Source organism: Myotis davidii, unplaced genomic scaffold (assembly GCF_000327345.1).
Source record: "Myotis davidii unplaced genomic scaffold, ASM32734v1 scaffold1330, whole genome shotgun sequence".
In the NCBI taxonomy this organism is placed as follows: Eukaryota; Metazoa; Chordata; class Mammalia; order Chiroptera; family Vespertilionidae; genus Myotis; species Myotis davidii.
In genome coordinates, this window is record NW_006283826.1 from 1,148,586 (window position 1) to 1,162,757 (window position 14,172).

Consider the following 14,172-nt stretch of genomic DNA (forward strand, 5'->3'; position numbering starts at 1 on the left):
AATATATTTAAGAAAAAACACTAGCAAAAAAAATATCTTGCCTCCCCCCAACCAAGGCCAGCAAAGTCATAAATAAAAGTAATTTGTAAAATAGAAGATATTCTATATGGCATTACATGAAACAAGAGGAAGAAACTGTAACAGATTTGTGTTCACTCTAACCTTCATTTTACCAATGTACACAAAATCTTTTCCAACACAAAAACACATCATCTTTACCTAATTTTTATCTTTTTCTTAAATTTTTTTAAATCAAACTAATTCTGCTGCATGATTAACTGCAAACTGCAGGGTATTATTCTACCACAATAAGCTGGCAACCAGCTCATATTCCGTTGCACTATCACAGCACACAAAAAAGAACTAATTGTGATCATGTGGATATTGTGGAAGCCCTTTAGTTCAATCCTAGATGGGCCTCAAGAGGATAATGCTTATTCTGTTGAACTCACTGCCAAATCACAATCTGAAAGAGCCAGGATCAAAACAAGACCCAATTACAGAAAGAATCTATGTTACCAATGTCAGATTTATAAGAAATAGGTATGTGGCCCAGTACTTGTGGAAAATTGTTCAAAAATATTTACATAGATAGAGCTTTAAAGAAAATTATCAAACACTTACTTGCCATAATGATATTCAATGAAAATCTCTTCAGGTAACATCAGGACAGAAGCTCAGTCATGAAATACTTAAAGTAACAGAATCCAATTTTCATAATTCTCTAGTGATTAAAACAAATTTCTAAATTGTTGGGATCTTTTGGGAGAGGGGAGAAGCAGCATACTTATGTGTTTCTAGCATTAAAATGTTTTTTTAAAAAGAATTTGAGCCCAGCGGCTATGCCTCTGTGATTGAGCATCCACCCAGAAACCAAGAGGTCAAGGTTAGCTTCCTGGTCAGGGCACCAACCAAGTCATGGTCTTTTCCTAAGCTTCCGTTTCCTTTTGGCTATGCTAATGACAACAGTATAAATGGGAGAGGACACTCACTGAGTCCTTCCAATGAATGACAGTCCACAGAGAGCATTCCAAACTTCTTCCTTTCTTAAAAAATCCAAGTTTTATTTAGGGACTTTTTATTTCACTTCCTATATAAAAAAACTCTAAATAGTAAGACTGATCTGGTGCCATCTGAATATGTCAGCAATACACTTGCTTGTAAATTTTGAAGCAAAAGTTGTTTTTCTCTGTAAATGCAATTTTATATCCCTACCACATTCACTTTTAATGTTCAAACATATCTTTTCTAGGATTAATTAGGCCCTTAAATTCTAATAATAAGCTAGATGTTTTCTCCAACTTACCGTATTCAGATTCTTACATGAACCTCCCTGAATGAGATAAAACAAAGAAATTGTTTTACTGGGCAAAGAAATCTATACCACTTTCATGTACAAGAACCTCTTCTAAATCTTGAAGTTATCTATTAAAGAACAAGATTTTGAAATAAAATATACACAAACAAAGGAAGAAAGAATCCAAGAGGCTACCCTTAAAATTGCTAGGCTAAATACTTGGATTTCAGTCACAATGTCTATCACAAAAAATTTATTTAAATATCAAGGGGGAAAAACAAATAGCTAATTACCTAGCTTTAGTTTAATTTTCAACACTACTTATTCCATTACTGGGGTTTTACTCAGGTTTACTTTATACATGTAGGTGAGTTTATATCAATTCAAAAATATTAAACCATAATGCCTATACGAAGCAAAACATAAATGTCTCCCACCAATCACCTGATTAGATTTAACACTTCCCTAAAGCAACAACCTTTAAATTATAATTTTTTACCAACTGTTTAATTTTCATTTTATTAGAATGTAAGCCCTTTACATGCTATTTCACCACAATCGCAATATAAATGTCTCATTTTTCATAGAAAAAACTAATTACATGGTTCAGTAAGTTGCCTGTGGTAACACATCGATTTTATTTACATCCAAAAGTTAGACTTTAGCTTGTTCTGTCAATTTCAAGCACATTTAGCTTAATTATTCCATCTAATCCATTAGGTCTTTTCTCTAGATATTATGTTTTATTTAATTTATTGGGGTGACATTGGTTAACAAATAATCCATTAGATCTTTTTTTAATTCTTCATATGAAAAAATTCTGAAATCATTATGATCTTTTTATTACAATAAAAAAATTTATTGCTTACCAAAGTCTTAATATTTATTTCATTTTCTCCATTAAGGATATAATTTATAATTTTCTACTAAACCTAGTATTTCAGTACAATGCACTACAATCATTTGGGTAATCATCATACTAATTGTGTAATTTTAGCAAAATAATTCTTTCAAACTAAACACAGGAAATAGAACAAAAGTTACTTTAAAATCAGAAATTTTATATCAAGACTTGAATAATTTAGATCCCAGTAAAAAGAAGGAACAGTTACTTTATAAACTATTTAGACTTAGCTACCATTTACCACTGGGCATTTTGCCCCTACACTGACAGCAAAGCTGATTCCTAAGATTTCTAATACTAATATTGGACAATCATTCTTTATAAGTGGATAGATATCTTCCTATTACAATTTTCAATTGTTTTAATCAAAATGAAAAGGGAACTCTGGCTGGATAGCTTAGTTAGTTGGAGCATCGTCCCAATCGCCAAGGTTTCGGGTTCGATTTCTGGTCAGGGTACATACAAGCATCAACCAATGAATGCATAAGTGAATGGAACAACAAATCCATGTTTGTTTCTCTCTCTCTCTCTCTTTCTCTCTCTTTCTCTCTCTTCTCCCCTCTCTCAAATAATCTCTTTTAAAATGAAAAAGGATAGCACATAATTTTAAAGTAAAATTGCACATTTATAGCTGATGTTCTTTATAGAACATACACAAAATAAAATGGATTTTTGTACCTCCTTGGGAATTAAAAACAAAAATAATAATGCCAATTTTAACTAGGTTTCAATCTTTCCACATTATCAGATCATTTAAAATGTTAAGTATGTTTATAAGTCAACCTCTAGGAGTTATGTTATATTAGAACTATATACGACAGGCTTCATTCATTCAACAAACATTACTAAGTACAACAATACTCCTTCTGGGCTAGGGACTCTTAACGATTTGGGTCAAGCCACTGCCAGTCCCTAGAAGTCTGTACTTGCTCTTTGTAATATTTTGGGACTTCAAGATTGCATATCTTTCCTACCACTGACTAATAGGCAATGAAATGGCCAGAAGATTGTGTTTATAAAATGATTTTGTTTGGTTGATGAGAAGTCAATTTAGTGTACTATATTAATCTCTAAAATTCAAATTGAAAATGTGGAAAAGAATTTAGTCAAGAAAGAAGTTAAAATAAAATTGCAAAGACTATTCAGTACATAATCACTGGTATTTTTAAATTGAAATAAATCTGTATCCTAACCTAAACAGAATATTTAAGTTCATAGTTCAATTTAGAATAAAATAATTTATTAAATACTAAGGTCTTCCTACTCATACTCATCTTGTGTATGATACTCCTAATTCTTTATTTTTCTGATTAGAGACCTACAATGCCTCAAAATTTATCAAATTAAATCCAAATTCCTCACCCTTACTTCAGTGTACTCCACACTTTGCCCCCCACCCCTTCCCAGGCTTTCAGTCTCTCTGATTATTTCAGTCATACCCCAAGCTCTGGGCAAACCGGGTCTCCACACAATTTGTTCACTGCCCACAGGCTCTTTGTAAGGCTACTTCTCCTGACTAGGATGAGTTCTATCCCAACCTAGATAACTTCTACCTAACCTGTAAGCCTCACCAACTCTGGGCTTCCCAATCATCTCCCTACCCTTTGTCCCCAAGGTTGAATTTCATGATTATGCAGAATCCACGCTTAATGATTTATAGCTTACTCCACTGCATCACAATTAAGGATTCATTTAGTTTATATCAATAAGACTGTGAGCTCCTTAAAGCTAAGGACTCATTTTATATACCCAGAACTTACCACAGCTCTTGCCTAACAGACGTTAAATAGGCAAACCAGAAACCAAAAAGGTTATCAACCTAAGACTCACGGTGTTCTTGTTGTACGTTTATGTCTGCCCATTTGGAAAGTAGTCAATCTACTATGTTTCTCTTTGCTGTATGAGTTACAGTGTTCTCTGCATTACCAATATTTGTGTGCTTGTCTTATACCATTTTTAAATTATCAGCTTATCAAGAGAAGAGATTACATCAAACCAACTGGAGCCACTGATACAGATACTCATGGATGACACAAGCAAGAACATGTTCAGCCAATTCCCTGCTTCAGCACCACCATGTGGAGAAGACAGAAAAGTTACAAACCTACCTTACAGGTAACCAAGAAAATCAAATCTTAAGTTCTGACCTCTTTAAAACACAGTTTAAGATTTATTAGGAAACTTTGTTTACACTTTAAGTCTAGACAAATTTCATATGAGCAGGGTTATCTTCAATGCCTTAGACACTTTACTATTTCCAGTTATTCCACCCAAACAGTACAATTCAAAACTCAAAAATGATTATTCAACCTAAAAGTATACTTTAAAAATCAATATTTGATGAACATTGAATGTTATACAGAACAGACCAATTGTATAAAAAAATAACAAAATGTTTTAATTTTGATGTATGAGTCAACTGTTCTCATTGTAGTACCAGCAGTAATAGTTACAATTATTGATTATTCCCTGTGCTATTTTAAGTACTTTAACTTTTTTATCCTTATAACCCAACTTTACAGTGAGGATGCTACCACACTGCTAAGTTAAATAATTTGGCTGAGAATGCACAGCTAGCAACGATTCAAACCCAAGCTCATTCTATATACCACTAGGCCATCTTATAAAAAAAAAAAAAGCCTAATATGCTAAGCGTCCACCGTTCAACCAGTCGCTATGACACGCACTGACTATCAGGGGGCAGATGCTCCAACCAGTAGGTTAGCTTGCTGCTGGGGTCCAGCCGATCAGGACTAGGGGAGACAGGCCGGACACGCCCTGGAGCCCTCCCACGGTCTCTCCTCAGCCCCAATCGTGCACCGGTGGGGGTCCCTCGGCCTAGCCTGAGCCTTCTTGCAATCCGGACCCCTTGGGGGATGTCCACAGACCAGGCTGAGGGACCCTACTGGTGCACAAATCTGTGCACAGGGCCTCTAGTACAATATAAACAACAATAAGTTACAGGGATCGGCTATAAATGCGTTTGTCTTCTCTCAGACTATTTTATATAGGTATTTCAAGCATTTAAACAAAAACTCTAATATTATAAAACCAACTCATGTGTGTATCCTTAGGATTAATCAAATAGGGCTTCTTTATACATTTACATTTAAGATGACTGCTTTGGTATTGTATTTTACTGTCAGGTTTATTAATGGTATCCAATATGGGTACACCATAAAGACAAACTGAAATGCCTAATAACACAGTCAAACACATTTTAAGAAACAGTAAGTAAGATGGCCATATAAAAAGAAAATGTTACCAATACAATAGTACTATCATGTTTAAAGTTAACAGGGTTCTGTCAAAAGTTATTTTACCCAAAATGAAATGCTCATATATATTAATAGAGAATGAAATAGATGCCCCAAATCCTCAATTTTATAATAGCAATTAAAATATTCCCTTCATATCCTTCATTATTTTTCATGATTTCTCTGCTTGTCTTATTCTCCCTCACTTAAAACAAGGTTGTCTTTATGCCATTCATTTTTCTAATTAAGTTTCAAATATTTTCTAATATTATGTTGAACCATTTTAAATTACCCTTTTTAACCATTTTATCTACAAAACTGGACGGTTCATATGCTTCAATCAAATAACTTTCAGAAATTCAACATAAAAAAGAATAGATGTACTTAACGAAGTTATGACTGTTCCATCACTGTAATACTTTTCTGGTGGCTCAGAAAGGAATAAACACTACACAGTTTTTTGGACTCAATAGGAAAGAAGATAAAAATAAATTATTCTCATGAGAAAACATTCGCAATATAATGTTAAGGAAAAGGACTGAATTGCAAACCAGTATAATACCAATTTCATTTATACATAAAAACACCAAATATTAAAACTGGTCTAGACTTTAGGTTTTGTTTCTTTGTTCTCTTCATTTGGCAAAAAAAATCCCTAATTAATGTATTATTTCTGTAATTTATTTTAAAAAAATTTAAAGTTAATCTTTGCTTAATTCTTTACCACAAAGATACTTAATACATTAATGAATCTACATATGTTACCTAGGGCAACTATAAAAAATTTAAATAGCCTACATCTTTTTATTTAACTCAGTAACATACAAAGTCCATGAGAAATAACACAATAACAAGTTATTTCTAAGAATGATGATCATGTGCTTTGTTGGTATGAATAAATAACTTTATACATCAACTAAATATGCCTAATAGACAGTTGGGTTTTATTTCATCATTATAAAATGATAATTTGTGTGCTTAACAAATAGAGACCAGACCAAAAAGTTAAAACATAAAGGATCAGTGTGGAGTGGAAAAATGGAAGGAGACTAAGTTAGAAAAGAATCATGAAAAATAAAGGTGAGAAAAACTAAAACAAACAAATGTTATATGGCTCTACTACATATATTAAAAAAAATCTTAAGCAACAAAAATGTATGTTTTGATATTTAAATGAACAGATATAGGTTTTAGAAGTATCTTCTAGGAGGTTTCTTACTTTTAAAATTCTGATCAGTGAAATCCAGGTGTTAAAAAGTAATTTTACCTGAGTTCACTGCTAACTACACGAAATAGCTCTGAGATATAGATTAGTTCTGAGATTTTGCTGATTAAGCACCTAAGTTAGCAATCTTACTCAGAAAGGGTTCTTACATTTACATGCCAAGTACTCTAAAAATATGGGGAGAAAGGTTTGAGTTAAATAGACAAATGGACCATAAGGTAAACAGCTCAAATTAGTCCTCTGTGGTTTACTGCCCTCTGGCTGTTGTGGCAGGAGATATCACAGATAAGAGTGGCTGCATTAAAAAGCTACGAAGGTATCAAGCAAAAGTTAGCAGGAAATCCTTCAGGCAAATTTAGAAACTTTAGGATAGACTTTCAATATACGTTAAAGTTAGTTTTACTGCTTTCTTTAAAAAAAAAATGTCGACTAATAAAACATTTCAAACACTACCTAAAATTTTCAACCACAAATTAACAAAATATAGAGTAGTTTGGACATAAAAGGTGGCCCTAAGAGAGTAAGACAAAAAGAGTTAATGCCTTACCCTAACTAAAGATCAGAATCAGTTTTGATTTAGAAAAATTCCTTAGCATGCAAGATGGAAACATTTGGGTAAAGAGGCAAAATCTTTTATCAGAAATTCAAAAATACTGATAAAATTTCCTCTAATTATAAATCGCTGGTAGATCTTAGACTAATGAAACTCTCTTACAATAATTCCGTTTCTAGGTATCAGATGTAACCTGAAGTTAAAAATTAGGAAACATTGAGACAAATATTTCCTGGAATCACCTAATTACATAAAATGCAGGAACAAAACAAAAGAAAACTTGCTACACCAATATCAGACCAGATCATTTATATTAATATTTCTTCAAAATATTAGCCAATATCATCTGATAATTTTGTCCAATAAGGTCTGCACTAAGTTTCTATTATCATTTTATAATTTCCACCAGAGTTCTGCTGGCAATAACCACACAGCTACAGTCCAAGAAAAAACAACTGTTCATTTCACTGAATTGCCAATTATAATTCACTGTCATTTTAGAACAGTTGATTTTGCCCGCCTGGGCAGGATCAGAGGTTGAGCATTGAACTAAGAACCAGAAGGTCACAGTTTGATTCCCAGTTTGTGGACTTAATCCCTGTGGGGGCAAGCAGGAGGCAGATGATCTATGATTCTCATCATTGATGTTTCTATTTCTCTCTCCCCCTCCTTTCCTCTCTGAAATAAATAAAAATATTTTTTAAACAGTGGCTTTCCAACCCAACACACCCAGGAGACACAAAACTCTTCTTTAATAATAGTGGCTCACAAGGTTCTGATTCCCAGGAAAACTGGGAAAGGACAATAACATTTGAAAAATAAGGAAAAATGGGAGTGGGAAGAAGAGGGGTGAGAGTGAGGATTTTCCTTTGAGAGACACACCCATTAAACATTTTTCTTCTCAGCAAGTCTTAATAACCTCTTTGGAATTTACCACTGTTCAAAAAAGATATGATGCATTCAATTTTTAAGAAAAGAAAACAAAAACCTTACCTTGCAGTTCATGATGTATTACGCCCACTAAGTTGGGTTCATCTCCCCACCAGAATATCCATAACTCTTTGCAATCTGGTTTGACATCACGACGCCATACACACAGCAAGTTGGCTTGCAGACAGCGGATGAAACTTAACAGGATTGGATCATCTTGGGCTGGGGCTGAAATTATGGGTCCACAGTCCCCATGCCCTCCAAAATTGTACCTACGCCATTTGATTCCCGTGAGTTCAGCCTGCAAAAACACAAGACAATTAATTACAATAGTTTAGATTTTTCTTGTTAGTTGCAAAACACTAAAAACAGGCTTCTATACAGATAAGTATATTTGGTAAATACTTACACTACACTTAATCATAATATTTTTCCCACTGAAAAATGTAGTCAATCCTTTTAAAAGGGAAACTATTCTTTTTTTCCTATCAAGATTTCTACATAGTTCTTTATATTAAAAGCAAAATATAACCAACAGATAATCATTATTTTCTGTTAAGCTATTTTTACCTAAACATCTACTATAAAACTACTTTCTATATTATTTTTCCTTAGTGAATTCATTAGTTATATTTCTAAATCAGGTAAGAAACTGAAAAATAAGTGCAAAATTTAAGTAATTTCTTTCCAAGAATTTCTTCAATTTCTTCTCCAGAAATTACATTTCAAAGTCCTTTCAATCAAGAAAACAGTTTGAATGCAGTACCACATTGCTTCATTATGAGAAAATAAGCTAATACAACTGATGAAAAGTTATCAACAACTTACTCATGTTATTTAACATGTAGCACACAGAAAAGTGTGTTTCTACAACTTTTCCCTAATGTAACTTGTTTTTTCGGGTGTTTTTTTAAAATATAATAACTTAAAAAACAGCTGACAGCAGAACCTGTATCTTTGTTCCATTACATAGATTTGTATTTTTAAAAATTTGTTAGATTTTAGATTTAAGGAACTAAACTTCAAAGACGTTTCAAAATAAACTAAAGTTTAATTCCTTACTTCTGTAGCTATAAACTATAACTATGTATGCAAAACTGATAGTAAAATTAATTCATAATCCTATACTAAACAGTCCATGTGCCCCTTATACTCAATTCTTACTCATCTTCCCTCTCCCCACCCACCACCACCACCAAGTCAGTAATTTTTGTCAACAAGTTGTTATTCAAAAAACAAGTACCACAGGGCAGAATAATAACCATTTCTTCTACTAACATAACTGAAACAAATTTAGTGCTGAAACAATCAATCACTATAATGAATATATTTAAGAAAAAAATTTCAATTTTCTTTGATTCAAAAAACCTCCACATCAAAAAAAACAAGCATGGTTCCAAAAATAATATCCAAACTAAAACTAACTGAAGCTCAGAAACCTATCCTTTTATACTATGAGACATGCAAATCTAATCTTTAACGAATATTTTCAGTAAAAGCTGGTATTGGCATCATTTAGGCATTCATTTATGCCACTTGGTTTCCTCTGACTATAAAAGTACTACATGGCCAATGCAGAAAATTCACTAAAAAAAGACATAATATAAATAGCCCAGCTAGCATGGCTCAGTGGTTGAGTGTCTACCTATGAACCAGGAGGTTACAGGTTTGATTCCTATTCAGAGCACATGCCTTGGTTGCAGGCTGGGTCCCCAGTAGGGGGCATGTAGGAGGCAGCTGATAATGATTCTCTCTCATCATTGATGTTTCTATCTCTTTCTCCCTCTCTCTGCATCTCTGAAATCAATAAAATATATTAAAAATAAAAATAATAATATAAACAAAAAGGAAATTGTACCAGAAACAAACATTTTCCATAATCACATTAGAAATAATTATAAGCATCCTATTCTTGTTCTTCCTGGTTTGTTTGTTTGTTTCCGCACACATACATTTTTAAATTTGGACCATACTGAATGGTTTTATATCATGCTTTTCCACTTATTATAAATATTTTTATTTTTTATGAATTATTCTTCAAAAACAATTGTAATGTTTGCATAATATTCTAGTCACTTTTGGGGGGAAAAACAATTTATTCCATAATAACTGAACAATCTTTCATTTTTCCACTATTATAATTAATATGAGATTCATGCACGGGGGGAGGGGAGGGGGAGAGGTCCCTCAGCCCGGCCTGCGCCCTCTCACAGTCCGGGAGCCCTCAGGAGATGTCCGACTGCCTCGGAGGCGGGAGAGACCCCTGCCACCACCGCTGTGCTCACCAGCCGTGAGCCTCACTTCTGACTGAGCGGTGCTCCCTCTGTGGGAGCACACTGACCACCAGGGGCAGCTCCTGCATTGAGGATCCTAGTGGTCAGTGCACATCACAGAGACTGGTCATTCCACTGTTTGGTCGATTTGCATATTAGCCTTTTATCATACAGGGTAATTGGTGAGCATCTTTGAACACAGCTATTTTCCTGATTTTTTCCTTAGGAGAGATGGCTAGATGCAGAATTACCAGTCAATGAATATGAATATTTTAAGGCTCATAGATATTGCTTTTCAATTAATAGTCCCACCAATACAAATAACCTCCTTCCAAATTGCATATATTTTTAAATAACTTCCAATTTAATAGAATGATATACACTTGTACTAATTTGTAGTCCTGGTTCTGCTTATAAGAAATCATTATAATTTATTTTATCAAAAGCATAACTCTGGACCAGCCTTCCATGGTTTGAATCCCAGCTCTGTACTTATGAGCTGTCTGTAAGTAGCAAGGGCCTAGCAAGTTATGTAACCTTTGTCTCTCAGTTGCCTCACTAGAAAAATGAGGGTAGTAGTATTTACAGTTTATTAAATGAGTTATTAAGTATATAAAGCACTTGGGGACAGTACCTGGCACGTGGCAAAAAATATATAAATGATACTATTATCATTACTAATAGTAATAGGACTACTTCTCCTTGAGTCAACTATTCATATCCTTTGTGTGTTTTTCTGTCATTTAAGTCCTTTTGTTTCTTCAAGTAAAAGCTGTGTGTGTGTGTGTGTGTTTAAATCAGAAAGCCTAATATCAATTTTAAATGTAAAAAAACAAAAAAAAATAAAAAAAAAGACTAAAAAGGGGCAGCTGAAATCAGAAAAGTTAAGTAAAAAGCTAATTTTTCTTATTGTTACCTAGCTTAGTGTTCTAAGGATGGGGGAAGTGAAGGGAGAGGGAAAAAAAAGAATAAAAGAATACCAACAAATAAGAATTGCTAATACTTACATTAACCATATTCAAAGGGTTAGAAAATTAAGATATATCAGAGCCCTGTCCAGGTAGCTCAGTTAGTTGGAGCATCGTCCCATGCGCCAAAAGGCTGCAGATTCAATTTCCAGTCTGGGCACATACCTAGGTTGCAATTTGGGTCTCCAGTGGGGGTGCATATGGCAGGCAACTGACAGATGTTTCTTCCTTCCTTTCATCCTCCCTCCCTCCCTCTCTTCCCCCCTCCCCCCTTCTCCCTCTCCCTCTCCATTCCCCCGCCCTTCCCTTCTCTCTAAAATCAATAAACCTATCCACTGGTGAGATGTTTTAAAAAAGATTTATCAGAGATTTAAATATCAGGTGAGTCAGTCCCCAAGAAAATCTATGAACAGCAATTTACTCACTAGAATACTTTCACCTGTAAAATCCAGCATGGTTCAACAAACAAAATATTTGGCCTTGATTCAGGAGAACGGTTTCCTAATCCTAGCACTTCCACTAACTTCCTATCAGTGCTTCTATGGTCTCAGTGGTAAAGGAAAGCTGCTGCCACCTGCTCTCTACTCCACTTTGTGGAGTTGTACTAGCAAGTGATATAACACAAATTCAAGTAGCATAACAGCAAGGCTACAAACTTAACTACTTCATAACTAATTCAGACAAAATAACTAAAAAATGCCCGATTATTTTTAAACAATTTAGTTCCTTTAACTTAAAGCTAAGATTAAATATTATTATTCTAGTGTTCATTGGAAAACGTAACAATGAACTGCCATTCAAGCCTAATAGAGATAACTAGGTATAAAATGAATGTCCAAAGACTTGTCTTTTAACTTTGAATTAATGTTGATAAAAGAGACCATTTAGTGCTACTGAAATTTCTCCAAGAAAAAAGTTCCTATGATGGATATATACAATTCAATTACACTAAAGTAACTTCTCACATACTATGATCATGTTTACACTTAAAAATCAATTCGCCCTAGCTGTTTTGGCTCAGTGGATAGAGCGTCGACCTGTGGACTAAAGGGTCCCGGGTTCGCAAGGGCACATGCCTGGGTTGCAGGCTCGATCCCCAGTAGGGGACCTGCAGGAGAAAGCCGATCCATGATTCTTTCTCATCATTGATGTTTCTATTTCTCTCTCCCTCTCCCTTCCTCTCTGAAATCAATAAAAAAATATTTTTAAAAAATATCAATTCAACATAAAATTCTGTTGACCCAATTTCTGACAAATGTGTATCTCCAAGAATCAAAATTCTATGATAATCTCAAAATTATAAAGCAACCCTTTAAAATATCTCTAGATGCAGATTATCCAAAAAATGCAATATTTATCATTGTCAAAGGTGAAGAACCCATAATTATATTTAAGTTTAAAATTACATAGTGTTTAAAATGTAAAATCAAGGAACAAAACAGTATACATATATATATACATATACACATATATACATATATGTACACATATATTAATAACCACAAACATCATTTATTCATTGCCAACTTAATATTAGGCACTATATTATGATCTTCACAAATAATTTCTAATAGGAGTTACCATACTAGGGTCTTCATATATAGTTTATAAGACTTCACAAACTGACTACTAGAGAAATGAGGACTCAAAAAGGTTAAATAATTCTCCTATAACCACACAAGTAGCAAATGGCAGATCACAAATATAACTGAATTTAAAGCATAACTGAATTTAAAGCATACATTCTTTCCACTCTACCATCCTGCTTCATGGGGCTAATGGCAAAAATTAACTCTAGAGGATTATAAAATAGTACAAAGAAGCTGTCATCAACTCAATTTAGCAATGACAACAGCTCATGGCCATATTTTCTAATTAAAGAAAGTTCATAAATCTTTCTTTAGTCTTCCTGAGGTATTAAGAAAACTAGTATGAGGGTGCCCACACACCATCCCATGAATAGAAGAGATATTTTTATTTCACTGAGATAATTATATGCCTTCTTTTACATGTTACCACTCTAAGACTGTATCTACACAAGCTAATGCTTAGAGGATATGTATAACAAGCCAAGAAAATAACTATTCTAATAGCAAGAGAGATTAGAGGAAAATTTCCTCAGCAATGGCTGGTATCTGTTGTACAGGTAGGTAGCCGAGGGCCTCAGAAAATTAAACTTAATTGGCAGAGACTCCCCTGGCCTAAACAGAAGGCCACTACAGTCAGTTCAGAATAGTTAAAATTAAATAGATTACAACAGAGTCAGGATAAATGCACCTCCTAATAGCATGAGTGTATTTAAAGGAAATTTATATGATTCTTAATATCCTCTTCTTTTGTTATTACACATAGGAAATGAGCTGATAAATTCTCCCAGTGGAGGTCATTTATTTGCACTGACCCATTGCAATCAGATCCCTCATGACCAACAGCATACTATTCTTGCAATGTGGCTCCCCAGAGACAAAATTGTATTCAGAGATCATGAAACAGAGTCAAACTAACAGGCCTTGATAACAATGAACCCAGGGTATAGTTACCATGGGAAGAACACTGGCTGGAGGTCAGATCTAGATTCAAGTCCTGCTTTTTCAACCATTTAGCTATATAATATTAGGAAATCTACTCCATCTCAGGACACCTCAGCTTCCTGACTGGTAAAGTGATATGGCTGACCTAAATACTATAATGAGTCAAGTCTCCTGGCCCAGGCTAATCACATCCCACTCACAAAGGCAACTTGTAAATGAGAGTGAACCCTTAAA

At 34.0% G+C, this 14,172-nt stretch overlaps 1 protein-coding gene across 2 annotated transcripts in view; it reads right to left on the reverse strand.

The window, feature by feature from the left end:
- Positions 1 to 14,172, reverse strand: part of MED13L (mediator complex subunit 13-like) — a 248,346-nt gene that overhangs the window by 215,767 nt on the left and 18,407 nt on the right. The window contains exons 1-2 of one of the 2 annotated variants that reach the window (XM_015567547.1): positions 8,230 to 8,316; positions 625 to 724 (exon numbers count right to left, since the gene is read on the reverse strand). In XM_015567547.1, coding sequence (XP_015423033.1) covers positions 625 to 631 — 7 coding nt within the window. In that variant the 5' untranslated portion in view covers positions 632 to 724; positions 8,230 to 8,316. Of the gene's footprint in view, positions 1 to 624; positions 725 to 8,229; positions 8,468 to 14,172 lie in introns of those variants that run through there. The other variant, XM_015567540.1, reaches the window with a different exon arrangement.